Here is a 27,281-nt window from a genome sequence, read left to right on the forward strand (position 1 = left end):
TGTTCAAAGACAGACCCCTCAAGGAAAGGTAATATTTTAAACTAATGTAAGTCATCTTTATTACAGTCCAACTTGAAAGAATAAGTACAAGCCATCAGTTGGGAGTACCCTTTTTTCTTCCGATACCAAACAGACAAACCTCCATACGGCGCACTTTCTCCTGCAGCCTCCTGTCACGGTGAAGGGCTGTCCCTCCTCCAGTTGAAAGATAAGGTCTTCTCTGCCCCTAAAACCCCAACCCCTCCTGCCTTCTCAGGACTCCTGCACTGTCCGTGGAGCCTCCGCCCTCCTTATATATTTAGCTTCTCACCGTCACCACCAGCACTTAATCTGGGTTCTTTCTGTTAGACATGTCAGTCTCTTCCCATTAAAAAACTATAAACCTCACCTGAGCCGCCTTCACCTCCAACTCTCTGGTCCCTTCAAAACCAGGCTTCACGGAGGAGGCCTTCCTACTTGTTGTGTCCATTTTCTCACCTCTGTTCTCAACCCACTGCAGCCTGGCTTCTGTCCCCACCACCCCCTGAAAGAGTTCTAGGTGAGCTCGCTAAGAACCTCCCCGGTGCCAAACCCAGTGGGCAGTCTTTCCAGACCTCATCTGCCCACTTCACTGGCCGCGCGCGTCTTCCTCTGCCTCCAGGATGCCATGTTCTAATTTTCATCCTGTCTCCGTGCCCTGCCCCTCCTCTAACTCCCTGGCAGGTGTGTCTTCCTTAGTCTGAGAATTAAATATTGGAATTTTGTAAGGCTCCATCCTAAGCCCTCTCCTCTTCTCCTTCTATGCTCTCTCCTTACCCCTGACTTCAAATATTATCTAATTGCAAACTAGCCCCAGATTTCTGTCACTGGCCTAGCCATCTCCTCTCCACCGAGCTCTGTATATCCAGCTGCCTACTGGATGCGTCCACTTTGACATCGCACAATCGCTCTGACTCAACAGATCTAAACTCAGACTCATGGTTCCCTTCCACCCTTCCCTTGTCCTCCCCCAAAATGCCCCAGTTCCCTGCCAGTGTTTCCCGCCTTCTGGGTGAGTAGCATATAACCATCTGTCCAGCTGCGTAAGTTATGGATCCAATATACCTCCTCCTTCCCCCTCTGTCCGTAGACGCTGTCTCCATGGTCTGTCAGCTGGACTCCCTAAGAACTTGCACATCGAGCATCATAGCCTAGCCCAGGTGTCCGTCATCCTCTACCAGGTGTGCAGTAGCCTCCGAGGCTCCTATTTAAACTGCCTCTCGCGTCTCCCAATCCATTCTCTGTACAACAGACAATGTGATCTATTGTAAACCTGAAATGTTCATTTGTTCCTCCCCTCTCCTATCCTTAAATGTAAACTCTTCAGTGACTTCACATTGCTCCTTGGGAGATCAGATTCCTTAACATAGCCTCCATGGGCACATGGCCTGGCTCCTGGCTTGTTTCCCACCATCCTTCTTCCCCTTGCTTTGTCCATTCCAGGAACCTGGCTTCCTCCATCCTCCAGATCTGCGCCCAGACACAGTACCACTTCCTCTGGGAAGCCTTTCCTGACCTCCTAATTTTGTCAGGTCCCAGTATCACTGCCCCAGATGCCTCACCATGGAACCTCTTACTAGAGTTTTATACTTCTTTCTATGACCATGTGAATTTTTTTTTAAGTTTTTTGGTAGTTTTTAAAAATTTTTATTGAAATATAGTTGAAATAGATAATCAACAAGGACCTACCGTATAGTACAGGGAACTCTACTCAATATTCTGTAATAACCTATATGGGAAAAGAATCTGAGAAAGAATAGATATATGTATATGTATAACTGAACCACTTTTCTGTACTAACTAACATTGAAACTAACACAACATTGTAAATCACCTGTACTCCAATATAAACTAAAAAATTAAATTAAAAAAAGAAATATAGTTGAATTACAATATTGTGTTAGTTTCAGGTACACAGCAAAATGATTCCGTTATACACATATATATTCGTTTTTTAGATTCTTTTCCATTATAGGTTATTACAAGATGTTGCGTATAGTTCCCTGTGCTATACAGTAGGTCCTTGTTGGTTATCTGTTTTATGTATAGTACTGTGCATATGTTAATCCCAAACTCCTAATTTATCCCCCTGTCACTATGTGATTGATGATTGCCTCTCCCAGCCCCTTCCAGTCTGTAAGTTCCAGAAGGGCAGGACCTTGATCTGTTTCTGCTCATCACTGGACCCCCGATGCCCAGCACAGAGCCGGCACTCAATAAATAATTTGTGAAACGAATGAATGAATTTACATTTGAATGTGGCTAAGTATATAGCATCTGTTTTAAGAACCGGTCTTGACAGGAATGACATAGAAAGAGTGATGATGTAATTCCAAGAACCTGAGAGGGGAAGGGTCCAGGAGACAGAACCCTGACAAAAACATGATCCCCTTCACAATTTTGCCTGGCGCCCAGCCCGCCTCGCACACATCTGCTGATCTGGTTTTGGCTGACCCTCTTGCTAGCCAAGCTGAGACACTGAGAGAGTCTGTAGCGTCTTCTAAACTGCCATGAGGGTCTAAATCACGTCCAAGTTGCCGGCCGTTTCGAGGGCATTCTATTGCAGTCCAGCTCCTGAAAAGTATAGCTCCAGTTTTAACCTGCGAACTTTCATCACTAACGCGCCCCTCTAGGCTTTGAGCTCCTAAGAGCTATCAGTGCTCAGTCCTCAGTGAGGTTCTTAGTCAGCGTTGGGTAGATGGGTGGATGAAAGAAGGAAAACAGAAGTCGGGATTCTTACGACTTGATGATCTTATCCAGGGGTCTCAAACTCAGGGCCAGGAATGATTGGAAAGGAAGAAAGCAGGACAGGTATTATCTGAGCGAGGGTTGGGGACCGGGCTAACTAGAACAAACATACCCTCTCTAAAGGCATTCAGGGGGGCAAAAACTGTTACCTCTGAGCAAGGAGAAGAACTTGCAGAGTCAAATGCAACCCACTGGACATCAGTTTGCAATTTCTGACGCGTAGGGTATTACGGTTGTGGTAGACAGAATATCTCCCCCTCACAAAGACATCCGTGTCCTAATCCCCAAGCCTAGGAGCCTATAACCTTTCATAGCAAAAGGGACTTTGAGGCTGTGGTTAAGAATCTTGAGTTGAACAGATTATCCTGGATTATCTGGGTGGGTCCAGTGTTCCACAAGAACGCTTGCAGTCAGTCTGAGATTGGAAAATACGACACTGTGGGCTTGGAAGAGGCACAGGGAAGGCAGGGCACTTCCGGAAGCTGAAGAAGGCAAGTGAATAGATTCTTCCCTTCCTCCAGAAGGGGTGCAGCTCTGTTGACTCCTTGGTTTTAGCCCACAGACACGCATTCCAAACTTCCGACCTCCAGAACTGTAACATAATAAATTTGTGTTGTTTTAAATCACTATATCTGTGGTACGTTGTTACAGCAGCAATAGGGAACTAGTACACTGGTTAAGAGTGTTGAGACTGTTAGAGCCCGGGTGCCTGGGTTTAAGTCTTGGCTCTGCCCTGTGCTAGTTCTGTGACCCGGGGCAAGGTATGCAACTTCCTGTGCCTCCCTTTTCCCCTCTGTGCAATGGAGATGCTGATAGTACCACCTCCAGGGGCTGACCTGAAGATTAAATGAATTAATATGCGTGCAGTTCTTAGAACCACGCCTGTACTTCTTAGGCATTAAATCAGCATTAGCTTATTCAATTACTCTTGTTATTTGCAGAGAAAAGAACATAGGGCTGAGCGGGTCCAATACCTTGTCCAGGTGGGTTCAGGGCAGAGCCAGGAGTGGAACCCAGGTCCCCTAACTCCTGAGCTGTTTAGCACTTTGTCATTAAGCCACAAGATCAGTTTCCTACCGAATCTCATTTTCAAAGTCAAAACAACTAGTTATAATACGTGCCCTTCGGGAGGGCTTAGCTACATTTTATATCTGTGATTAGCCTGGATGTCCTCAGACCCTTTCGAGAGAAGTGAAACGTAAATAGAAGGACTCATGTGAAATCATGTGTGTTTAATGATAAGGCTGCCTAGTTAATAGTAGCATTTTCTCTGGTTAGATTTCAGTTACGCATTGTTTTGTCCCCTTCAAACATGTCACATAAGAAGAACAAAAACAGAAAAAGGCCAGAATAGAAGCAGGCAACGCCTCTGGTCGTGGGAGCCACGGGCCGCTTAGCACAAGCCAGTGAGGGAACCTTCTGCAGACACTTCAGGGCATAAGATTCCAAAACACTCCCCCCCACCTTCTGAGATGCAAACTCCACCTTGAGTCTGGAGGGCTTCTTCAAAACATACGGCCCCGAAACCCAAGCTTCATGTAAAAACCTGGGTTTTACTAAATGGTCCCAGAAAGGTGGCTGTGCGTCCCTACCAGAGAAACCAGTTTTCTCAGGGAAAATAAATTGAAAGGTGAGGCAGAGCCTCTAAGAAACTTATTCTAAGTGGAGTCAGGAGTTGCATTCCAGACCTATGACACCAGCTTGCCCAGCTGTGTAATCTCAAGTTTCTTCCTACAGTCTGAGAATGCTGTTTTAGAAAGGACAGGAAGACTGCTGAGTCCAAATTTGGAACCTCCAGCATTGTGAATTTCCAGATACCCAGAGGGCCCTTATCAGGGTGGATAAGTAATCCCTTCATGGGATGTTTTGAGAAGAAAATGAAGAATAGACGTGAAAATGTTCTTACAGACTTAAAAACACTTTGGAATACCATTTCCAGCAGTTTCCAGGGTGCTAAGGGGTTTGCAGACAGGTATCTGATCAAAACTCCTTTCTCTGGCATTGAGGCCCATTCCCTGTCTACAGCCTAAGTGGTGATGATATTGGGGAATCACAGAATCAGCTGTCAGTGAGCACTGGGTTTAAAATAGTTACACTTGGCAACTCCGTGGACTTCTTATCTTCACTCTGGGTCTCCAGAGTCCATGGTGTAAACATCTTGCCAACAGTACACGCCAGTTGCCACTGTTTCGGGAGGGACTGTAGCCTCTGCTGCCAGGACGGCACTCTTTTTTACCCCTTAGTCCCGTTGGAGGACTCAGAGGGGCCTCAAACTCCTTCCACAGTTTTCTCGTCTCACACACACCTCATCCCAATGGGGGAAGCAGAATGCTGAGTAATTAACTGCAGGATTGTTAAATAATTTTCAAGAGAAATACAAACATCTCTGTGATGCTGAGGCCCGTTGTGTGATCATTCCTGGAACTTTATCCGGGCATGTGGTTCTCTTTTTCTTTTTTTTAAATATAAGTTTCAGGTCTACAGCATTATAATTCAACAGCTGTATACACTGCAATGTGATCACCACCACAAGTCCAGTTACCATCCGTCACCATACAGTGACCCCCTTCACCCATTTCACCCCCCACCAGGTCCCCTTCCCCTCTGGTAACCACTGATCTGATCTCTGTGAGTTTGTTTCTGTTTTATTGTGTTTGTTCGTTTCTTTGGGGGTTTTTTTAGATTCTAATAGGAGTGAAATCATGTGGGATTTGTCTTTCTATGTGTGACTTATTTCACTTAGAATAATACGTTCAAGGTCCATCCATGTTGTTGCAAATGGCGAGATTTCGTTCTTTTTCATGGCTGAGTAATATTCCATTGTGTGTATGTACCACATCTTCTTTATCTATCAGTGGACCCTTAGGTTGCTTCCATATCTTAGCTATTGTATATAATGGTGTAGTGAACATGGAGGTGCAGATATCTTTGCAAATGAGGGTTTTCCTCTTCTTCAGATAAATACTCAGAAGTGGAGTAGCTGGGTCCTATGGTAATTCTAGTCTTAATTTTTTGAGGAACCTCCATACTGTTCTCCATAGTGGCTGCACCAGTTTACATTCCCACCAACAGTGCACGAGGGCTCCCTTTCCTCCACATGCTTGCCAACATTTGTTTTGTGTGGTCTCTTTGATGATAGCCATTCTGACGTGTGAAGTGATATCTCATTGTGGTTTTGATTTACGTTTCCCTGGTAATTAGTGATGTTGAGCATCTTTTCATGTGCCTGTTGGCCATCTGTGTGTCTTCTTTGGAAAAATGTCTATTCAGATCCTCTGCCAGTTTCTTTTTGTTGTTGTTGTTTAGCCTTTTTTTTTCTTGTAAAGCAACAACATATTATGTTTATTTATTTATTTAACATCTTTATTGGAGTGTAATTGCTTTACAATGGTGTGTTAGTTTCTGCTTTATAACAAAGTGAATCAGCTATATGTATACATATACCCCCATATCTCCTCCCTCTTGCGTCTTCCACCCTCCCTATCCCACCCCTCTAGGTGCTCACAAAGCACCGAGCTGATCTCCCTGTGCTATGCGGCTGCTTCCCGCTAGCTAGCTATTTTACATTTGGTAGTGTATATATGTCAATGCCATTCTCTCACTTCGTCCCAGCTTACCCTTCCCCCTCCCCATGTCCTCAAGTCCATTCTCTATGTCTGCGTCTTTATTCCCGTCCTGCCCCTAGGTTCTTCATGACCTTTTTTTTTTTTTTAAGATCCCATATCTATGTGTTAGCATACGGTATTTGTTTTTCTCTTTCTGACTTACTTCACTCTGTATGACAGACTCTAGGTCCATCCACCTCACTACAAATAACTCAATTTCATTTCTTTTTATGGCTGAGTAATATTCCATTGTATGTATGTGCCACATCTTCTTTATCCATTCATCTGTCGATGGACACTTAGATCCTCTGCCCATTTCTTTCTTTTTTTTTTTTTTTTTGTGGTATGCGGGCCTCTCACCGCTGCGGCCTCTCCCATCGCGGAGCACAGGCTCCGGACGCGCAGGCCCAGCGGCCATGGCTCACGGGTCCAGCCGCTCCGCGGCACGCGGGATCCTCCCGGACCAGGGCACGAACCCATGTTCCCTGCACCGGCAGGCGGACTCCCAACCACTGCGCCACCAGGGAAGACCCTCTGCCCATTTCTTAATCGGGTTGTTTGCTTTTTGTTATTGTTGAGTTGTATTAGCACTTTATATACTTTGTATTTTAACCCCTTATCGGATATGTGGTTTGCAGTTATCTTCTCCACTCTGTAGGTTGCCTTTTTGTTTTGATGATAACCTCCTTGGCTGTGCAGAAGCCTTTTAGTATGATGTAGTCCCACTTGTTTTTGCTCGTTTCCCTTGCCTTTGGAGTCAGATCCGTCAAAGCATCTCTAAGAACGTGTAGTCTCCTCTTCAGTGTCCTTCCCATTCTCTGGCAACTTCTGCCCCTACCTGGTGCCACCCATTGTCTGCCCCCGGCCCCTGCTGTTGCACAATAGCAAGTTCACATCCTGGCTGTGATGTTTCACTTGTTGTGGCTAAATTACGTGCCGGCACCAAGTGTCATTTCTGTTCCTGTTCATTTGCCACCTTGTGTCTAATAAGGCTCTGGTGGCGATGGGTGGGGACCAAAAGAGCAGCTATTGTTCTCTGCAGACAGACGTGCTCTCTCCCGTCTCCATGGGGCCGTGAGCCTCTTTGTGTTCTGAGTCTGCACAAACATGGCAAGAGGCGAGCTCTAGCCTCGGGGCCGGGGCGAGAAAAGCAGAGGCCATCCTCCCGAAGTTGGGAGGCCACACGAAAGAAAGGGACTTCTGTGAGAAGAGTCCATGCGCCTGGAGGCCCAGAGGAGCAGGGCTGGGGAGGGGCCGATGGAGGGAGGGGGTTCGGCTCCACGTGACATCACGTCGGTGCCTTTCCTGGGGTTGAAAACGAGGAACTCAGGAGGCATTGGTGGTGAGCGCCAGTCTTTCAGGGCACAGGATGGAACAGGGCCTCCAGCCGCTGACCCTGCCCCATGTATCTGCGACGGCCGGGGAGATTAACGACCCAAGGAGGCTATGATATGGTCCAAAAACTTTTCCTGGATTTCTTCCGCAGGCGACTGAGCCAGAGGCCAACTGCAGAGGAGTTGGAGCAGAGGAACATTTTGAAACGTAAGTGACCGAGCCCGTGGCAGGCGCTGCTGTTTCGTGGTGGCTTTGGTTATTGTTTGATGGCAGGCCACAGGGTTTCTCCTGTGTGCTGGTGTGGAAACGATCGAAACCCTCCCTGGTGGCGGAGGCTTCGCCCTTGTGTGTTCGAACATCTGAGAGAGCATCCCCACAGAGCAGGCAAATTCGAATGCACTTGGTTCGTGAGGACCTCAGGGTCTGCAAGAACCTGCCCTTTAGCGGGCTGCCAAGTCAGAGAAGCTGAAAGGTTTGAGTGAGAGAACTTACTAGTAAGTGAGAGTTGGGGTCACCTTTAAAGCCAGATTGGCTGAAAAACTGCAAATATGATACTGATGGCTAAAATAGGGCAAGTAGCCATTTGAAAACGAAGACCAGAAAGTGTGACTTTCCACTGCAGCCAGCTGCTGGGGATAAAATCCCCCCTTCCTCTGAGCATTAAACCTAAAGTCTAAGAGAGCATTTCCAAGGGGAAATCCTTCCTGGCCTCCTCTCAGGCCTCCTCCAACTGGCCGCTGGTATAGCTGCCCAGGCTGTCATTCAAGAAAACTCGCTGTCACTGTGTCTGTGGACAAAAAAAGCCTCTTTGGTTCAGGACACAGAGATATTTGCCTAAATACAGAAAGTCCATGTGGTGCTTAAAATACCTATTTTTAAAATGCTGAAAGAAACCAAGCATCTCATGGGCACCAACCAGTATGCCTCCATTTAGGGGGAGATATTCAGCAACTGAAAACTAAAACCTCTCAGCTTCATCATGCTACACTCTCACTGACACTGCCCTCTAGATGGTCAACAGATACTTTTAGTTTAATTTCAGACCCTTTCTCCCCACACGTCTATCCCTTTCTGATTTGCTCCAGAAAAGAGAAATACATGCTACGCAGAGTTTTACAGAACTTCTGTGCTATGCACGCGCACGCACGCACGCACGCACACACCCACGCCCCGGTCGCGTGAGGCCCCTGCGTGAGTAGCTGGGTATTTCCACTTCGACCAAACGAAAGTGTTCTTGATTTTGCTTTTCTCGCCTTGCTCGTTGTGGCCTTGCGACTGGGTCCGCGCCAGATGGTTTGCTGTTGAATGTCACGGGCGAGGGCTGTGATGGGGGGGCCGGTGTCGTGACCCACAGCACCCGTGCCCCAGGGCACCCACCTGCGTGCCCTGTGCCTCCACCGTCATCCTGCCGCACTGCTCCGGCTTCGGCCACGCCCTCGCCTCGCAGTGGCTGTTCCTTTCAGCCTTGACCTTCCTCAGTCCTGAGGCCACCTCCCCCATTTCCCAGATCTCTAGGAAGTTCCTAACGAAGGGGGTGCCTTTAAAAGTTTCTAAGTTTACTTTGCCGTGAAACAGAATTCGAATTCTTTCAGATGATTTTCCTGGTTGGCGAAGCATTTGGCCGGCGTGTCTCCCTTTCTGCCCCAACTTGATAGCTGATCCATTATAAATTGTCTACCTTAGAGAGAAAGAAAAATCAAAAGGTGTCCGTTTGTTCCTAAAGCCAGAAATCTGGTGAACGGGCTTTCTTCTTCTCCTTTTAAACGTCTCCCCCAGATGTGCCTCACACGCATCTGTGGTCCTGCTGAAAGAATCTCTGTGCAACTTTCTTACAGGGCCACACGGTCCCCAGCCTAACTCTTAAATGTGAAGGGGCTAAAAACGTCTGTGGAATTGTTCACGTTTCAGAAGACAGCACTTCTCTTGGCGAGGGCACAGGTTTTGGAAAGAGAAGGCAGAGAATCCCCAGCTCACCTGCTTCCCAAAGGCACCAGCTTCCACGCCTCGTCTGCCCAGATCCATGGGAGGCGGCGGGCAGGCCCCTCGAGTTAGGTTTTTCTCACCCTCCAGAAAGACACTCGGGTCTTAGAGACAGTTACTTGCGTTCAGTGAGCCTGGGGGCTCAGGTTCAGGGGAGCCAGGGGCTTACAAGTTGTTCCCACAGTTCCCTTTCGTTGTTGCCTCTTGCGTGTTTGTCCATTTGAGTAGTTGCAAATTGAAGGATCACTTGACCACATTCAAACAGGGTCATCATGTCGCAGTTTCAGAACGTTCCGGAAAGGAGCTTATTTTTCCTGTAGGTATTTTTTTTTTTTCATCCTGCGTTCTGAAATTTTGTTTTCCGAAATAGCTTTTTCTTTCTCTTTTTAAAATCTTGTGTGATTGTTAAACAAGAAATGTTTCGTGGTATCAGAGGACAACCCTCAAACAGTGTATTCTGAGAATTATCATCTGGGCTGTAAGTCAAGGGATGAACCACATCTCTAAGTGTGCAGGAGAGAGGCCCAGAGCGGTGGCTTTGCTGGGCGGTGGAGCTTTGCAAGCCAGGTCTGACTCCCATCCCAGGCTGCCCGGCCCTGTGGGCAGTACTGGCTCCACTGGGCAGCCAGTGAGACCCTGGGCACATCTGAGCACACAGTGCACTCTCTGATGGTGGCAGCAGGCCGTGACCTCGAGGGCTTTTCCTGGTCTCCCTTCCCACTTGCCCAGTGGGGCTGTCTTGGTCCCTGCTGCCTGAGAATTCATGACCCTGGGTTTGTAAATGGCTTTGAACTAAAGGTATAGATTCCATAGGTGGTAGCTTGGGGCCCCTAGCCCTCGGAGGGACCTCAGGAACACCTGTAGGCGATGAGGGCTCTGTGCTCTGGGCAGGATGTCGACCTTCGCGGCTCGGGAGAGGGCCTGTAGGAGGAGGCAGCTCCGAGTGGAGTCTGAGGCCAGTAACCAGTGAGGAGGAGAGGGCTGGCCCTGAGCAAAATGGGATGGGCGGAGGCCGCGTAGCCAAGCAAGAAAAGGAGCTGGACTGTTTGTCTGTCTGTTAGCCACGGAGTGTGTGGCCAGCTGCTCAACCCCCCTGGACCTTCCTATCCTCATTTCCAGACCACGAGCAGTAGCCTAGGTGGTCTCGTGGGCCCCTCCTGGCCCTGATATGGCTACAAGTCTGTACATTTCAACCCAGTGCCCTCGAGCTGCCCCCCGGCCGCTCACCATCCACTCTAGACCTTTCCTTCCGTCCTCCCTCCCACCTGCAAATGCAGCTCTTGGGGGCTTCCCTTCTTCTGGGGCTGGCAGTCTGCCTCCCAGTTTCTCTGTGATACATTAGTTCATACTAAGATAGTGATGGCTGACTAGTTGAACAGGTTTCTATCCAAGAGAAATTCTCATTTTTAAAAGGAACCCTGGGGCGGGGTGGGGGGGAGGAGGACCTTTCAATTCAAAGGAAGGAGCTCTCGCGTGGGGTTTGGGGCAGCGGGGACCCCTGGGGACTTTGGCCCACGGCAGGATGTGGCCATTTCTGGAGCTGCCAAGGTCCAAGATCCTGGTCACCACAGGCAGTCACACTGGCCAAACCGTGCCCCCGGGGGTGTCGCTCAAGGACGTGAGTTGTGCTCTGAGCCACCGCCGTTCCTTCTGGCGGGAGGTGTTGCCACCTGCGGTGTGAGTTAGCTGAGGCTGTGGTTGCTGCCATCAGGCTGGCAGGAGGGGCGAGGGCACCCCACTTCTAGGCACAAGGGGGTCCCTGTTTTAAAGCCCTGTCCTGTACTGAGACCACTCAAGGGTGAGTGCGCACTGCGCGGCAAGTTAATGGAGTTCTGGAACCATAATTTCCAACGGTGACTTCAAAATGAGGGAACAAGGGCCCTTTTGATGCAGCCTGTGCAAATTCAAGTGGCAGTGGTGGTCTCTCTCTGGTGCCACCCTCAGTTCAGTAGACAGGAAGCAGAGGCATGGGAGCCAGGCTGATGTTCGTGATTTTTCTTCAAGTTAGACAGTATTATGCTGCGATCCGTGCCTCCATCGCAAGGCCTGGGAGGAAAGTGAGGTACCCAAGGTCACTGCGTTACTTAGATACTCCCGCGTTCTCTGTCCTCCGAATCTCTGCTCCCTTCGGCGCTTTACACAGCTGATGCTAAGTCACCCCACATGTTGAGCTGAGAAGGTTTAAGCTCTGGGGTCTGCTCTCCTAAGACGCTCCTTAGAAGTCTAAATGCAGGCCGTTGTATCCCACACTGTGGCCTCACACGTGCTCTGTGGACTTCTTGGAAGATTCAAAGAATTCATGGCATCAGGGCTTGTGAAAGGTGAGCATTTTGAAATTCCAGCCTTGCGTTCGGCATCAGCCGTGCCTCGTTTTGTTTCTGTGGCAGGTGGCAGGCGCCCCCGCGGGGCCCGGCTTCTGTTCCATCCACGCAGGGCACCGGGCACCAGGGCCACATCACAGCGAGTCCCCTTCGGTTGCTCTGAGGCTTGAGGCAGAGCTGCGTGAGGCCCAGGTCTTGTCCAAAGAAGGGAGCCTTACCTCGCCCCGGATGCCTGTGTCACTGCAGACAGTACCGCACTCTTTCAGGACCTACCTCCTTGCCTCGTAGCCCCTCCTCTTGGCCCAGCGTTTCGGCCTGCAGACTTGAAACCCCGTGTGACGTAAAACAAAATAAGGTCAACCCACTCACCACCCATTTGAAACAGTACAGGCAGTTTGGAAAGTGTCCCCACAAGCAGAAAGGGTGGCCAGGGTAGGGGACGGGAACTCTCTCCTCCTTTTCAAACTGAGCTGCTTGGGGCTTCCCTGGTGGCGTAGTGATTGAGAGTCCGCCTGCCGATGCAGGGGACACGGGTTCGTGCCCCGATCCGGGAAGATCCCACATGCCGTGGAGCGGCTGGGCCTGTGAGCCATGGCCACTGAGCCTGCGCGTCCGGAGCCTGTGCTCCGCAACGGGAGAGGCCACAACAGTGAGAGGCCCGCGTACCGCAAAAAAAAAAAAAAAAAAAAAAAAAAACTGAGCTGCTTGGCCTAGAACCTGCAGAGCTTGCACCTTTGTGCGACACTGCTACCAAAATCTAAAGTGTCTTAAATGTTTCTTTCAGCCCGGAATGAACAAGAGGAACAAGAGGAGAAACGAGAGATCAAGAGGAGATTAACTCGGAAGGTGAGACGATTCTCCATGCCGAGCTGGGGCGGGACAGGGGGCCACCCTCCCCTGCTGTGCCCTGTGTTGGCCTTGCAGCTGCCTGGCCCATTGGAAGTGACATTAATGGTTCCATTCCTCGGGTGTCAGGGCATGCGGCTCTCTGGACTCTCCAGGACCTCTCCAGGGGCCAGTGGTCCACTCAGCTTCATGACCCTCAGTCCTTTTGGCTGGTGACACTGGCCTACCCCCAAGCAACTTGATGTCAGGTGCATTCTATCTGCAGGTACAGTGAATATTTTGTTTTTAAAAATTCACTGTAACCCCATGAGGCAACTGGAAATTCATTATCAAAATCACAAGTTCAAATGTATCAGTTATTTGCTATGACCCTGGGAAAGTGCGAGTTTTCCTTGTCTCCGCTGGTACTCTTCCTGACTGTTACCTAAGAACTATTTGAGTTTATTATGCTAAATCCGATTTGAATTACTGAATTAGGAAAATGCCAAAAGTATTGATAAATCTAATGAAGATGTTTGAAAAGCACTTAGATAAAAGTCAGAAAGCTAGAATTTTTATATGTTTTTAACCCCCAAAGTAGATGGCTTGGCAATGTCATGGAGACCCAAGTGGATCTAATTCTACGAGTGGCCTCTTTGATAATAAACTCTTATTTGAGGCTACTCTTGGAGGATGTTGACAGCTTTAATTAATGACACAGAAGGTGTACTACTATATTCTGTCTGACTAGAGTGTTTTTCATCAGCCTCCTACAGTGACCATCTTGAGAGAAAGATACTCAAAGCTTAGAGACAGTTAAGAGACCCATTAAAATTAATTTTCTGAAGGTTTGTTAATGGATTTTTCTCCCTAGAAATATTATGCAAAGGAAGAAATTCAGAGATCCTGAAATATCGTACCAATTATTCAGGTGATGATTTGTGTTTCTCAACACGCTCTTGCCCTTAGAGCATCCCAGACATACGGTGACAAGCCAGACACCATCCCAATTAAAGGGAGTAGGATAAGCAAGGGCCTGACAAGCCGCTGATGGGCTGGTGTCCCCTGGTGGGAAACTCGAACAAGAGCTAAGGGCCCTCACTTCATCCAGGTGCCCTCACTCCAGGCAAGGTCTGACTCTTATATCCTTAAGACCACCCAGCCTTTGGACACAGGGCATCCCTTTTCCTGAGACTGAGTAGTGAGGGGGACCGGGGGAGATGCATTATTCTAAGTGTGTCTTTGAAATGATGAGGTTATCAAAAGGAGACTGCTGATGACCCCTCGTTTCTGATAGAGAAAGGTCTAGACATTCAGAAAAAATGTTTAATCAGATTTTCATAAAGTTCATTGGACTTGATTGCTGGGACCCCAAAATTCTCCTAAACTTTAGGGTTTCTTGCTAAAAACTGGTAATAGGGAAAGATCTGGACATGCACCTAATTCTCATCTCTTTAAAAAGAGCATTCGATTTTGCAAGGGAAAGCTTGACTAATTGCATAGTTTGGCAGGACGGGGCGAGAGAAGAGGGTCTCCTCCCACACCCATCTGCCCCGGGAGGGGTAATGCTAGGGGTGGGGTTTCTGCAGGTCCTCAAGTCTATCGATAAATGCCTCTTCCTCCCCCTGGTTACCTCTCTTTCCTTCTCCCAGGAAAACTGCCTTGTAATTTCAGCATTTGCCTCCCCTGGGACTGGCTTGGGGAATTAGAAATAATGAGCCTGAGTGAAGGGATAAACTGTTTATGAGGGAGAGACCAGAAGCAGCGTTCACATCTGGTTTTGTGAACAGAGATGTGGAGCGTGCCAGCAGGTAGGGAATCCATGTCGCCTCCTGGCTCTGGGCACGTTCTGTTCCTCGGGAGCCTGTATCACACCAAGACCAGAAGCCAGTGGTGGGGGATGCTCTTCACTTACCCTCAGCCCGAGGATTTCCTCAGTATCGTTCTATTTAAGACACTGAGAAAAATAAAACACAGTAGCAGATGCTGAGAGCCACAGACCAGGCATTTTCTTCAGCCAAATTGAGACTAACCTAAAATTTCCATGCTTTATCTTGGGATAAATGCCTGCTTCCCACTTCCAAAAACTCGCTAGCTGACTGGCTGGATGGATGAATGGGAAGAAGTATTGGAGGGAGGATGGCTGGAAGGGAGGAAGGAATGCAGGGAAGGAAGGGAAGAAATGTACCTGGGTCAGGTTGTATTAATAGTGGAATTGGGGTCTCAACGTACCCTTTTGTTGAGTAATTGGTTGCAAACGATATTATTGCTGCTGTAGATGGAAACATAACGCTACCCACCTCTGCACCCCACCCCTTCTTCCAGCCCAGCATCCGCAGAAAACCAACTTTGGCTGCAAAGATAATTTCCTTAGTGTCCAGGCAAGGAAGTTGGGTTCACGCACCCCAAGGGCTAGAGCCCTCCAGGAGCCAAAGGCACCTCTCCTGAGCCCCGTGTGGCCAGGGGTGTGAGCCCTGGCTCACAGCAGAGTCCGGGCAGTGGTTCTCCCGGCAGGAGAACTCGGCGTCCTTCTCACTCACTCCCTGGTGGCACTTGGGCCCGGTCTCTTATTGATCTGGAGAGGTCGTGTCCAATCCCCACCAGACTCAGGCATGAAGAATAGCCCCTCACCTTCAGAGCCAACCTCTAGGTTTCTGTTCACTCCAGACTCTACATAGACAGGCTATTAATAGAATCCACATCATGACTGTGAGAAATTGAAATTAGAAATTCCGACTTTAACAACCTTTCTCCTGTCATGGCATACTGAGAAAATAGTACTGTTTGTCTAACACCCCAGGGCGAGCTGGTAAGTCCTTAGAAACACAAACTGGGGCTTGGAGTAGAAGTCTTCATGCCTTGTGGTATTACGGTAAACGCCTACGTACTCTAATGACAGTACAGAGCGCCCTGCACTCACATCTTGGAGTCAGGATAGGCCACCAGTTTTGTTTACAGCACCCCTAACCATAGAGCATGGGAAACCTCTGGTTTCCTGTGACGGGTCACAGCTGATGCCAAAATGCCCTGTCCCGGGAAAACCAGGGCCACCTCGGGACAGACTGCAGCCACTCTGAGCGGGGGAGCTACACAGCGTCTAGACAGGTGACCAGTGCCACAGCCCAGTAGGCCTCTGAGCCCCAGGTTTTTCCTCCCTTGGCCAAGGGGGACCCGCAGGCTGCTTTGGTCCTGTCCGGAGCCTCGCAGTAGCTGTCACCGTTCTGCTCGGCACCAGCCAGGCAGTCATCTAATGATGCTCTTCCGGTTGGTAGCAAGCTGGGACACTCTGGCGCCAGCCAAGGTGTACGGCAGCTGCGTGATACACAGTCAAAACAGCCGGGCTGGTTTGGATTCACTTGCGTGTGTTTGTTTTGTAGGCCTTTGTGGTAAGATTCTATTTGACTGCATCTTCTGTGAATAGAATTAAATACAGTCTAGGGCTTAGAGAAAAATTGCTTTTAACTAACATCGGTTGAACATGAATTGACAGCATCCTAAAGAGAGAGCAACTGTGTTGCTCCAGAAGAAATAAATCTGGTGACAGGAAGAGATAATAGAAATGTCAGCCTTATGTTGTTAAAGTACAAAGGAAGGATGCTAGCGGGTAACACTGGGAGATGGTTGAATAATTCACTTGTTTCCTTCCTTCACCACAGACCTATCCAAAGGGCCCGTCCGAGTCTTCTTCGGCATCAACGCGGGCTAGGTCTGCCTTTGTGGACTCGCCTTTCATTTGAGCTGTTGAGGGGTAGGGTCTCCCTGACCTCATAAACCAACATACTCTCATTCCTGCACACCCCGGAGTTTGCATACCGTTTGCACATACACTTTCTTTGTGTCTAAGACACATACCCAGAAAGTATTACAAACCTATCTTGCAGAGAGCACTAAATTTAACACACAGATGTGGATTCACAAATCGAGAATATAAAACTGTTGTGTGTTGGGCTTCCCTGGTGGCGCAGTGGTTGAGTCCGCCTGCCGATGCAGGGGACACGGCTTCGTGCCCCGGTCCGGGAAGATCCCATATGCCGCGGAGCGGCTGGGCCCGTGAGCCATGGCCGCTGAGCCTGCGCGTCCGGAGCCTGTGCTCCGCAATGGGAGAGGCCACAACAGTGAGAGGCCCGCGTACCGCAAAAAAAAAAAAACTGTTGTGTAAGGTTTCTGTCACCTGATGGGAAAGGTAGGACAGACATGGGAAGACCCACACCCATGCACAGACACCCCGCGTGTACAGAGCGAGACGCTGCAGTGTTATTAAGAGACAGCCTGGCTGTCCGGCTGAATAGGCCTGGAGGCAGCTCAGGAGTTAGTAAACTCCCTCACAGAGCCCTGGAGAAGTCCAGGAATCAGGAGCCCTGTGTCCCCTGGGCCCTGCCCCTCACGTGTGTGTGATGCATCAGCTGCCTCTCTGGACCTCGCCTTCCCACCTATAAATTCACGGATGGACCAAGTGATCTAAACGTCATAGGCTGACCACATCCATCTCTCCGTCCCGCAGCTCAGCCAGAGGCCCACAGTGGAAGAGCTGAGAGAACGGAAGATCCTCATCCGCTTCAGCGATTACGTGGAGGTGGCCGATGCTCAGGACTATGACCGCAGGGCCGACAAGCCCTGGACCCGCCTCACCGCTGCCGACAAAGTAAGAGGGGCGGGGAGGGGGCGGGGCCACACGGCCAGCCGGGTGCTGGGTCTCCAGCTTGCCGCCTGGAGACTGCGTGGAGCTTGGGCGCAGAGCCAGGGTGCCTGGGTCGGTACTGGGGGCTGAGTGGCCGCCGGGCAGGCTGCGGTGCTGCTCCCGGCACCTTTCCCCAAGGGCTCCAGACAGCGTGCAGAGAGGGCGCTGAGCTGGTCCTCCCCTGCTCTGGAGAAGGCTCAAGACAGAAGCCTTTCATCCATACACTAAGGGGACCTCTGCTTGGGGATCCTTTGTGATTCTTATCCAGGCACCACGAGGAACTGGAGGGTAAGGGCCTTTAAAAAAAAAGTGTAAGACAATAACGCTGTGCAGTGTGCAAGTGACAGTAAGGGGACTTGGGTACACCGGGGACCTTCTCCTAGAGTCCTGCCTTTGCCCCATCCCTTCCCGGGGCAGGTGGCTTCCTCACCGGCCATGCAGGAGGTCACCCGGAGCCTGGCCTCTGGCTGGAGTGTGAGCCCAGGGAAGCCGCTGCACTTGGGAGGGGGTGAGGGGGAGGGAACTGACTCGGCCAGAGGCACCTCCCAGAAACCGTCCCCCTCCCCCCGCCCCACCCGGGCAGGCCAGCCCCCAGGTCCTGAGGAGTGGAAACCTCACCTCTCCTCTCTAGGAATCATGGTGAGCAGCCCCCAGAACCGGCACCCCTCCCCTCGGGCAGGAGACAGGCCCCGGGCAGTTGTGTCACATAGATGTGACCTCGCTCTGTTGTTCACACTCTCACTGCAGCGTGCTCGCTGACCAAGGCTGAGGGAACTGGCAAACGTCAAGGGAAGGTACCAGCTAGAATCCTAAGCAGCTGTGAGGGAGCCTATCCAGTTCCTCCGGGGCTGCTGGGAAGCAGTGCCCACACCTCCCACCCACCCCCCCAAGCCAGGCACTTTAACCGAGTGCCTTCCTTCCTTGGGAGGAGCCATTCTGATCCTATGTAAAGACTTTTCCAGGGGGTGGCGGGGGGATGAATTGGGCGATTGGGATTGACAGGTATACACTGATGTGTATAAAACTGATGACTACTAAGAACCTGCTGTATAAAAAAATTTTAAAAACCGAAAACAAAAACAAATACAGGTCAGGAGAGAGGTGAGACAGGCACTCACTCTACACTAAAACTAGTAATTGTAAGACAAAGATAAATTTTTGTAGAGCAATGTATTTTTTTGTTTGGGATATTTACCAATTGCTGGTATAGTCTTCTGGTCCCATATCAAGGGCTACATCTGGAGGACTCAGACCATAGCGTTCCTTCCATGGCATAGAAGACATTCCCATTGGTCTCTCTTAGACCATGTGGTTTTACTGCCTTAAGGAAGAGGAGCTTCCTTGGAAGGAACGAAGAGGGAAGCCCCCAGCCAAGAAGAGGGAACGTCAGGTCAGCTCCTTCCTGCCTGGGGGATAGTGGGAAGGAAAAAAAGAAAAGGAAGCTTATGGAAGTACCTTGTCAGGGTTCTTAATCGCCTGTCTTCAGTCACATTTTTCAGGCAGAATTGTGAGAGTAAGAGTGAGATGATACGGTTGAAATTTCCAGAAAGGAATAGATAAACTGGAGGACAGCCACACCAGCAGCAAGTGTGGTACCATGTCCACTTTGTCCCAAGTACTAGCATTGCTCTGGTAGACGGAATTGGCTAGGCCAGTGGGCCTGAGGTGGTGGCCCTCGTTGCTAATGGTTTGATAAGGAGATAAAAACGCTTTGAGGACGAGCGGACCAGCAGCCTCAGAAGCAGATTGCCTGGACTTCAGCCGTAGGTGAGGACATGAAACAATGGTTGTGCTGGAGCATAGCGCTCTGGGATCAGGCTGGATAGAGAATACAAAGTACTGAACACAGTGCTTGGCACACAGTGCATGTTAATGATCACAGTAACAAGAATACGGTCAACTATCGTGTGACCATTAAAATGTTTACAAATAACTTTATCTTAGGAAGAAACGCTTGTGTTATTACATTTTTAATGGAGGGGTACAGAGTGTGTATCTTTAATATAAAATACGCACAAAGAGGACTGTAAAGAGAAATACCGTAGTATTTAGAGTTACGAGTCTTCCAGAATGTATCCACCTGCTTTACTGTTGCTGGACAGCGCTGCTGTGAGGAATAATGCTGCTATGAACGTTCTTTTTCCATGTCTTTTCATTCACGAGTGCACACGTTTCTGCTGAGGTTGAATCTAGAAGTAGAATGTGTGTGTCCTGCAGTGTGGAGAGGGTTCGCTGCTTTAGTAGTAATGCCAAAGAGTGTCCCAAAGTGATTGTATGAATTTACACACTCACCAGCAGCTTATGAGGGTTCTCATCGTTGCCCATTTCGGTGAACACGTGGTATCATCTTAGCCCTTTTGGGTGGGTGTGCACTCTCATGGGCTTCTCTTCCTTGCAGGCTGCCATTCGGAAGGAGCTCAATGAATTTAAAAGCACTGAAATGGAAGTTCACGAATTGAGTAGACATTTAACAAGGTTAGTATCAAGTGGGTTTTTTCCCCCTCCAATTATAACATTTCCCCGCAAACTGAGCTATCCTAGCTGCTTCTGGAGGACAAGTGGTGAGGTGGGTGCAGTGAGGGGAGAAGATAAAAGAAAGAGCTACGTGGGGATCCACAGGTTCCACTGTGGTTTCTCAAAGTAAGGGAAGGAGCATGAAAGGCCCAGGCTGAACGCAGCCTTCTCAAAGCCTAGTTTTTAACTCATTCAAACTGAAGATCTGCTAAATGCCAGACCACCAACAGGGTGGGTATTTATGAGAACATAAGCTGAGGAGAAAAGATCACTTGCCAATGTACAGCCAGTCAGCGGAGACCAAACTAGGATAAAGTACCGAATCCACATGGGACTTGGGAAGCGGGATCACGCCTGATTCCATGTCCTTCTCCCAGACAGTCGTGTGTGATGCTACCTGGGGAAACTGAAGCACAGAGAGATAGGAGGGGCTTATACAAGGTCACAGGGCTAGTCAGCGACGGAGCCGCTGACTGAGTTCTTCTGACCCTCTCCTTTGGTGAACATCTGGAGAAACAGTGCCTGACTCGGAGACGCGAGGCTGGGGTCCCCACCTTGCTGCTGAGTCCTTGCCTGGGCTGAGGGCCCCGGGAGCTCCAGGCTAAACTTCTCCAAAACCAGAGGTGAACTCGGTGGGCCAACAGTTCTTGAGGGGTACTGTGGAGATGTATTTAAGCCTCCCCGTGGCTGTCAGAAACAAGGAATTCGAGGATGGAGATCTTGGAGTGTCCAATGCGACACCTTTCGCAGCCCCCGGGTCTTGACTGAATTATTTGTTTTCCTAGGTTTCACCGACCTTAACAGTCGAATTCCTCTTGAGTGCTATGCTGTCTTCAAAACATAAGTTTATAAGAACCATAAGTGCTGGTATTTATTCACTTCCCCATTACGATGTAAATCTTCTGAACGACCTTTTTTTAAAAGAAGAAGAAAAGGAAAAGGAAACACAAGCAGGATGGCGATGGTTACGGCTCCGTGGTCAGAGGTGCTGGTGCCACTGCTGATAAGGGACTGTGCCCTGCCCCGGGCAGGGCCGAGGACACCGGAGACTTTCCAGCACTAGGAGAAGCCCTGGGCCTCTCCGGCCAGGCTGGCAGGTACCACGTTTGTTCAGGCTCCGGCGAGCCTTAGGCGACAGACACTTTGGAGGCAGAGTCCAAAGGAAGCCGAGGCGGTGGATCTGGCCTGGGATGACTGTGCAAAGCGGGCGAGCTGGCTGGTCTTCTAGACTTGGCCAGATACGCTGGCTCCAGGTGTGCCACGTGGCTTGGGGGGCCCTGAGGCGGCGGCTGCTGAGGGAGCAGCGTCCTCCTCTCCCTCCAGCTATCACCCAGTCCGTGAACTGAAGGGAGAGCCCTTTTCTGGGGGAGCCTGTGGCTGACAGTGCGTGCTCCAGGCCTGGAAGGCTGGCACGAGGCCTGTCCTGTCCCCTCAGGCTGAGCCGGGCTGCCTTCCAGGAAGCTCTGGTTTAGAAGGGGAAAGTTGTCAGTAGCAAAGCCCGGTGTCACGGGTGATCTTACGCATACCAACAGCCACGGGTGGCGTGGTGGGATCACACGTGTGAGCATGAGACCCCTTTTGAGGGCATAAAGGCTGGGGTGACAAACTGCTTGGCCCATGTTCTTCATTTTCTCTGCGTGCCCCAGGGCTGGTGACCGGGTGGCTTGGCCGTTAATGGCCTTTGAGTCGAGGACCGATGCCTGCAGGCCAGAAACCATTCCTGAAAGCCTGAATTTCCAGCCGCTGGTGGACTGGTCCTCCAGAACCACCTGAGGGCCTTCCAGGCTTGCTTTGCACTGAAGAGTCTGTGCAGAAGCCCCAGCGCTGGGCAGACGCCAGCCATACCTGCTGTGCTGGACCTTCCATGCCTGCTTCTCTTGGGAGCATCCTTCCTCTCCCACTTGATGCTGGTGAGGGTGACTGGAGATGTATCTCTGACCACCCTCCTCTCTCGGGACCACAGGAAAGCAGCGGTGACAGGGTAGGTGAGGGTAGGATGTGCAGTGGAGGAGGGGCCTCTCCAAACCCTGACTGCGCTCTGAAGGAGGCCGCTTGAGCTGCTTCCGGTTTCCTTCCTGATGGAGCCTGTAGGGCCCTCAGCCGTGCAGCTCTGCTTGGCGTCCTGCCGTGATCCTGTAGTTCCTACCAGCTCTCCCAGTGACGGCTTGCTCCCCGCCACAGAGGCCCAGGCTTTAGAAAAAAAGAGTTAACTGGTCCCCACCCCAAAACGCGTGGGATCAATTTACTCTTGGGCTCCACAGCCATGGGTGAGGCCAGTTCCTTTTCCGCTGGCGCTCACGGCCCCTGTGGCCGGCGTCACCGTGCACTTGGCAGGGAGCTTGGGGCAGCATTCCAGGCAGTGCCCGCCGGCTCGTGCCAAGCTGGTGCACGCTTTCCTCCCAAAGCCTGGCGCCCAGCCCCAGGAGGACGTGTCACCCCATCCTTTTTTCTCTGAATGGTGAATCCGCATAGCTACGGCCGTGGGTGGGGTGACTGATTCAGGGAAGATGTGGCCAGGGCTGTAGCGTGGCTGTAAACGGCGTCTTCCCGAAAGGCTTACTGACCTTTGAAAGTGCACGTGGCACGCCGAGGGACGTGGGGCTGTGCCGTGTAACTCCTCCGCGGCGGGCGCGTCTTCCAGGCTGAGGTGCCCGCCGGACCAGGATCTGAGTCTGGGCTTCCTGTGGCTCGCGGTGGCCTGGAGCGACAGTCAGCCTGCCCCTGGCCCAGGAGCGAGTCCTAAGGGACCTCACTCCGCTGCCTGGATGCCTCGCAGAGGCCAGTGGCTTCTCTGCTGGCCTTGGTTCCGGGCCTTTCAGACTCCCCGGGAACACGATGCCTAAATCGAGTTCCCCGCAGCTAGCCAGCGGTCCCGGGTGCCCGCCCAAAGTGCCCTACGGTTGTAGCCACTTTGTGCGTGGAAGAAACTGAACGCAGTTTCCACTTCTCCTCCTGCAGGGCAGCCTTTTCCCGAAGTAACTCCCTGCAAGTGGAAGGGTGCCCCTTCCCGTGTCACCACCCGCGAGCTGGGCTCTTCCAAGCCCGCTGTAAGCAGCTCAGCAACTTCCGTAGGTCACAGGATGAGCCCTCTGCTGTCTTTCCTTCCTTGAAATCTTGAGGTCTTTATAGAAATCTATCCAAATTTCCTTTTTGCCACATTGTTATGACAATTGAAAAATATGTTTCTTTCTTTCCAAGATGATGATTCCATATTAAGGGGGAAAGAGAAGATGGGCTGGCTGGTTTACAAAGCATCCCTTTTCTGGAAAAGCTGCAGTTAGAGCCTTTTTCATTTGCATTAGCATCAGAAGAAAAACGTTGAGATTTCTCAAAATGTTCCCCTCTCGAAATCAAATCGCCCCAAAGTCCCCACCCCATCCATGACGGAAGAGACGGCCATCAGCCTACTTACTGTTTCGAAATTGTTGATATTTTCCTCCCCAAAGGCCCTCAAAGCTCTGTAAAACTTTAGCCTTTATGTCAGATTAGAGAAACCAAACGACGTGACGGTTGATGTGATGAAAACCTCCGAGCTTATTTTTCTCCTGCTTATCAACGTGTATTTATATTTGCCGAATGAAAATCATGGTGTGTGCTTCGGTGAATGGAATTTCAGGCTCTCCCTGTGCACAGCCAGTGGGCGAAGGTCACCTTAAACAACTTTTTCTTCCCAGTTGTCTGTTGATCCCCAAACCGGTTGCTTTTTTCCAGTTGCTTCCCGGGTGTCTGTACATAGTTTGTCTTTGTATCAGAGCACTCTCCTGTGTTCTGCTGTAACAGCCACCGGCTGTATGAGGAAGACAGTGTGAATAGAACACAAATTAAACTGGATCTCTATGGCCTAGGTTTTGTACATACAGAAACTGCATGGTATTTAAATTATTGTTTGTCTCTAATGATGTATGCAGTTTCTTTCTTTAAAAACAAACCAAAAAAAAAAAGTCTTAAAAACAAATCATTTCCTTGACTCCTGTGTTGTTTTATCGACCACCAGCAGGAACCACCGAAAATTCTTGGTTTGGCTGGGGTAGGGGTCGGGGGAAGGGGTAGGTCAGCACATCGGCAAAGCAGCAAGTTATGAGGACACAGAACCAGCTCATGTTATTTGGTGTTATCGGTGAAGGAAGGACTGTTGGACACAAATAACTTTCTAGATGAGTCGAAGCGTACAAAAGTTTTTTTCTTCCAAACTTCTAAAGAATATCTAAATGTATTTACCAACTTTCTGTCCTTTAGTAACCTGGGAATGATGAATATAAGTTACTGCCCCGAGGGAAGGCCCCAGGCAGCTTTGTTCTTTGAGTACTTACGTCTGCCCCCTTTCTTGAGCAACCTGAGAATTTGCTTTATAGGACAAAGACCTTCTCCGCTCAACCTTTTGGTCCTGTCTTGTCTTTTTGAAGGTTTTAGGGGAAGCAAGAAGGGCTGCAGTGCTTGCTGGCTGCGTTTTAGGCGGTGGGATTGTTGATAATATGCCCTTGGTCTGGTAACCTAGGAAGGTGGCTCTGGGAAAGAGGACCTGGCACAGCGCCGTTCCCCTGCGCCACTGCCAGGAAGCACCTGGGCGTCCTTTCAAAGCGCAGATGCTGACTCCGAGGGCTAGGTGGGCCTGGGATTCTGCATTTCCAACTAGCTCCCGGGCCGTGCTGATGCCCCTGGTCCAGGAATCACACTTCTGAGCAGCAAGGGCGTGGGAGATCAATCCAATGGGAACCACCTTCCCTGTGCCTGGGAATCACCAGCCTCAGAAGATCGGCGTGACCACTCCTCATAACAAGCGGGGGGCACTGTTTTCTTTGCTGAGCAGCAGCGGCAAAGCCCTATTGGGGGGTCCGTGTGGCTGCATCACAGTCTGCGCAAGCTCTCACCTGTGCAGGAAGAGGGACGCCAAGCTGGCGGGGCCGCAGCAGAGAGCGGCAGCAAGCGGTTACAGAAAGGATTGCAGGTTGCAGGCTAAGAGCTTCTCCATCATTCTGCCGTCTCCTCACTCCAGAATTCTCTGCCCTTAACAAGTCAGAACTTGACTGCAGCTGCCTAGGGGAGTGAAAGGACTAGAATAAGAACAGCTCCAACAGGCTCTGGCCCGCAAGACGGAAGGAAACTGGCCATCATCCTAAGAGAAAGCTCTTAACGAAGTAAAGAAGGTCATGGCTACACATTCTCAACAGGTAGAGGACCTGGTGTGTCCACCCTTGGAGCATCGTATGACGAAGTGGTGGCCCTGCCACGACATCTAACTGGACAGTTTTGGCCAAGTCACTTAATTTCTCTGGGCATCAGCGTCCTCCTCTGGAAAGTGGGGACACTGAACTAGGTGTCCTGTAGTGTCCTTTAGGACATCAGCTTTCTAAGGTTTGGGTTTATCTGAATTTTTCAAACACTAAACTTAGTCTTTAGCAAAGAGTAAGCTTTGGGTAAGTCCTGCTGGGGAGGCTCTCGGAGAACAGCTTGGATGCCACACCTGCCACCCCTCCCTGCCTTGGGCTGGCCTCCTGGAGGGCTGCTTGGCACTGGACCTGCGCTGTCTCACGTGTCTTCGTGGGGGCCTGTCCCAAAGCTGCTGTCAACCAGATTATGCCGTCCCGCCTCCCCCTTCCTCTGGGCAAAGCATCCTGGAGGGGCTTGTAGGCTTGAGCAGTGATGCTTAAGAAACGGCCCACTGTCCCCTACAGTGCCCCCAAGTTCAAGGGCACCTCAGATGTGGGTACTTACCCCTGATTATTAATGCAAAGGACGAGTTTGATGCTGGGAACGTTTCCTGGCTGGCTCCACGGGGCCTAAGTGCTGTCCTGGCCTCAGATGACTCCATGTCTACAGCTACCACTCAGATCCACCCTGAGCTCCTGACCCAGGTGTCCAAATGTCACAAAGCAGCAGTGTGGGTCACATCGATGCCCTGGGCTCAAGTTCTGGCTCTTCCACCCCTTACTAGCTGTGCAGCTTTGGACAAGTTACTTAATCTCACTGTGCCTCGGCTTCCTCATCTGCAAAATGGGAATAATGGCACCTATTTCTAGCCTGGCAGGATTAAATATGCGTAAGGTGCTCAGCACAGGGTCTGACACAGAGTTAGGCCTCACTACATGTTAGCTCTTGAGGACCTGGCTGAATGGCAGAGCGGGAAGACGCTGAGCTCACCTCCTCTCGTGGGCACAACAAAATTACAACTGTTTGCAGAGCCACTGCTGATGAGAGAGACTGGAATCTAGCAGAAAAGATCTTCTACCACTAAAGATACAAAGAAAGAACCACAAAAAGACGGTTAGGAGGGGCAGGGGCAGGTTTAGCCAAGACCCACACCCCAGGGTGGGCAGCCCACAGAAGGAAGGATACTTACAATGGCAGAGGTTCTCCCCGAGGAGTGAGGGGTCCAAGCCCTACATCAGGCTTCCCACCCTGGGAGTCCTGCACCAGGAAGACAAGCCCCCAGAACGTTTGGCTTTGAAGGCCAGCACGCTGACTTTGAGGAGAGCCAGGGGGCCACGGGAAATAGACTCCAGTTGTAAAGGGTGCTCACAGAATCTCACACGTCAGGACCCAGGGAAGAAGCGGTCATTTGAAAGCAGCCTGAGTCAGACCCACCTGCTGATCTTGGAGAGCCTTCCAGAAAGGCAGGAGGCAACTGGAACTCACATTGGGGTCACAGACACTGTGGCAGCCATTTTTGGGAGCTTGTCTACCAGGAGAACACCAGAGCTGGCAAGCACCATTTTGGAATCCTCTCTAGCTTCTTAGCACCAGCTTCTTAGCTGCTCCGCCAGTCAGCCTGTCAGGAATAGCACTGGGACACCTCAGGCCACGTAACTAACAGCATGGGGATACAGACCCACCCACCAGCAGGGCTGCTGCCTTAAGACCCCCTGAGCCCACAGCTGCCCAGGGACACAGCCCTGTCCAGAGGGCCCCAGAACTAACCCCATACACAGTGTGCCAACACTAGCCCTGGGACCCACCCACCAGTGGGCCAGCACCAGCTCCAGGACCCCCAATCCCTGCAGCCGGACACCAGGATCCAGCTCTGCCCACCAGACTGCCAACACTAACCCCAGGACCAGCCCCACACACGAGTGGGCAAGCACCGGCCCCAGGACCCCCTGGGGCATGGCCCTGCCCACCAGCAGGTCAACACTAGATCTGGGAACCCCAGTCCCCACCCCCAGAACGCAGCTCTGCCCACCAGTGGGCCAGCCCTAGCCCCAGGACACTCTGAGATTCCACAGCCAGCTGTCTCAGGACCCAGCCCTACCAACCAGCAGC

At 50.7% G+C, this 27,281-nt stretch overlaps 2 protein-coding genes across 18 annotated transcripts in view; one reads left to right on the forward strand and one right to left on the reverse strand.

Moving 5' to 3' along the window:
* The window catches only part of PHACTR1 (phosphatase and actin regulator 1), a gene marked incomplete at its 5' end in the record, with an annotated part of 543,658 nt that extends 518,776 nt beyond the window's left edge, over window positions 1–24,882 (forward strand). For all 4 annotated transcript variants that reach the window (XM_079933678.1, XM_079933680.1, XM_079933677.1 and 1 more), the window contains 5 exons: window positions 7,858–7,913; window positions 12,792–12,853; window positions 17,334–17,474; window positions 19,909–19,985; window positions 20,810–24,882. In XM_079933678.1, coding sequence (XP_079789804.1) covers window positions 7,858–7,913; window positions 12,792–12,853; window positions 17,334–17,474; window positions 19,909–19,985; window positions 20,810–20,825 — 352 coding nt within the window. In that variant the 3' untranslated portion in view covers window positions 20,826–24,882. The remainder of the gene's footprint in view (window positions 1–7,857; window positions 7,914–12,791; window positions 12,854–17,333; window positions 17,475–19,908; window positions 19,986–20,809) is intronic.
* TBC1D7 (TBC1 domain family member 7) overlaps window positions 17,587–27,281 on the reverse strand; it is a 47,192-nt gene continuing 37,497 nt past the window's right edge. For 8 of the 14 annotated variants that reach the window (XM_079933685.1, XM_079933687.1, XM_079933684.1 and 5 more), the window contains 3 exons: window positions 24,893–26,790; window positions 20,301–20,430; window positions 18,248–19,945 (listed from right to left, as the gene is read on the reverse strand). The gene's annotated coding sequence lies outside the window, so the exon portion shown is untranslated. Of the gene's footprint in view, window positions 17,807–18,247; window positions 19,946–20,300; window positions 20,431–24,892; window positions 26,791–27,281 lie in introns of those variants that run through there. The other 6 variants (XM_079933694.1, XM_079933683.1, XM_079933688.1 and 3 more) reach the window with 6 other exon arrangements.

This window comes from Stenella coeruleoalba (assembly GCF_951394435.1).
Source record: "Stenella coeruleoalba genome assembly, chromosome: 10".
Taxonomy (NCBI): Eukaryota; Metazoa; Chordata; class Mammalia; order Artiodactyla; family Delphinidae; genus Stenella; species Stenella coeruleoalba.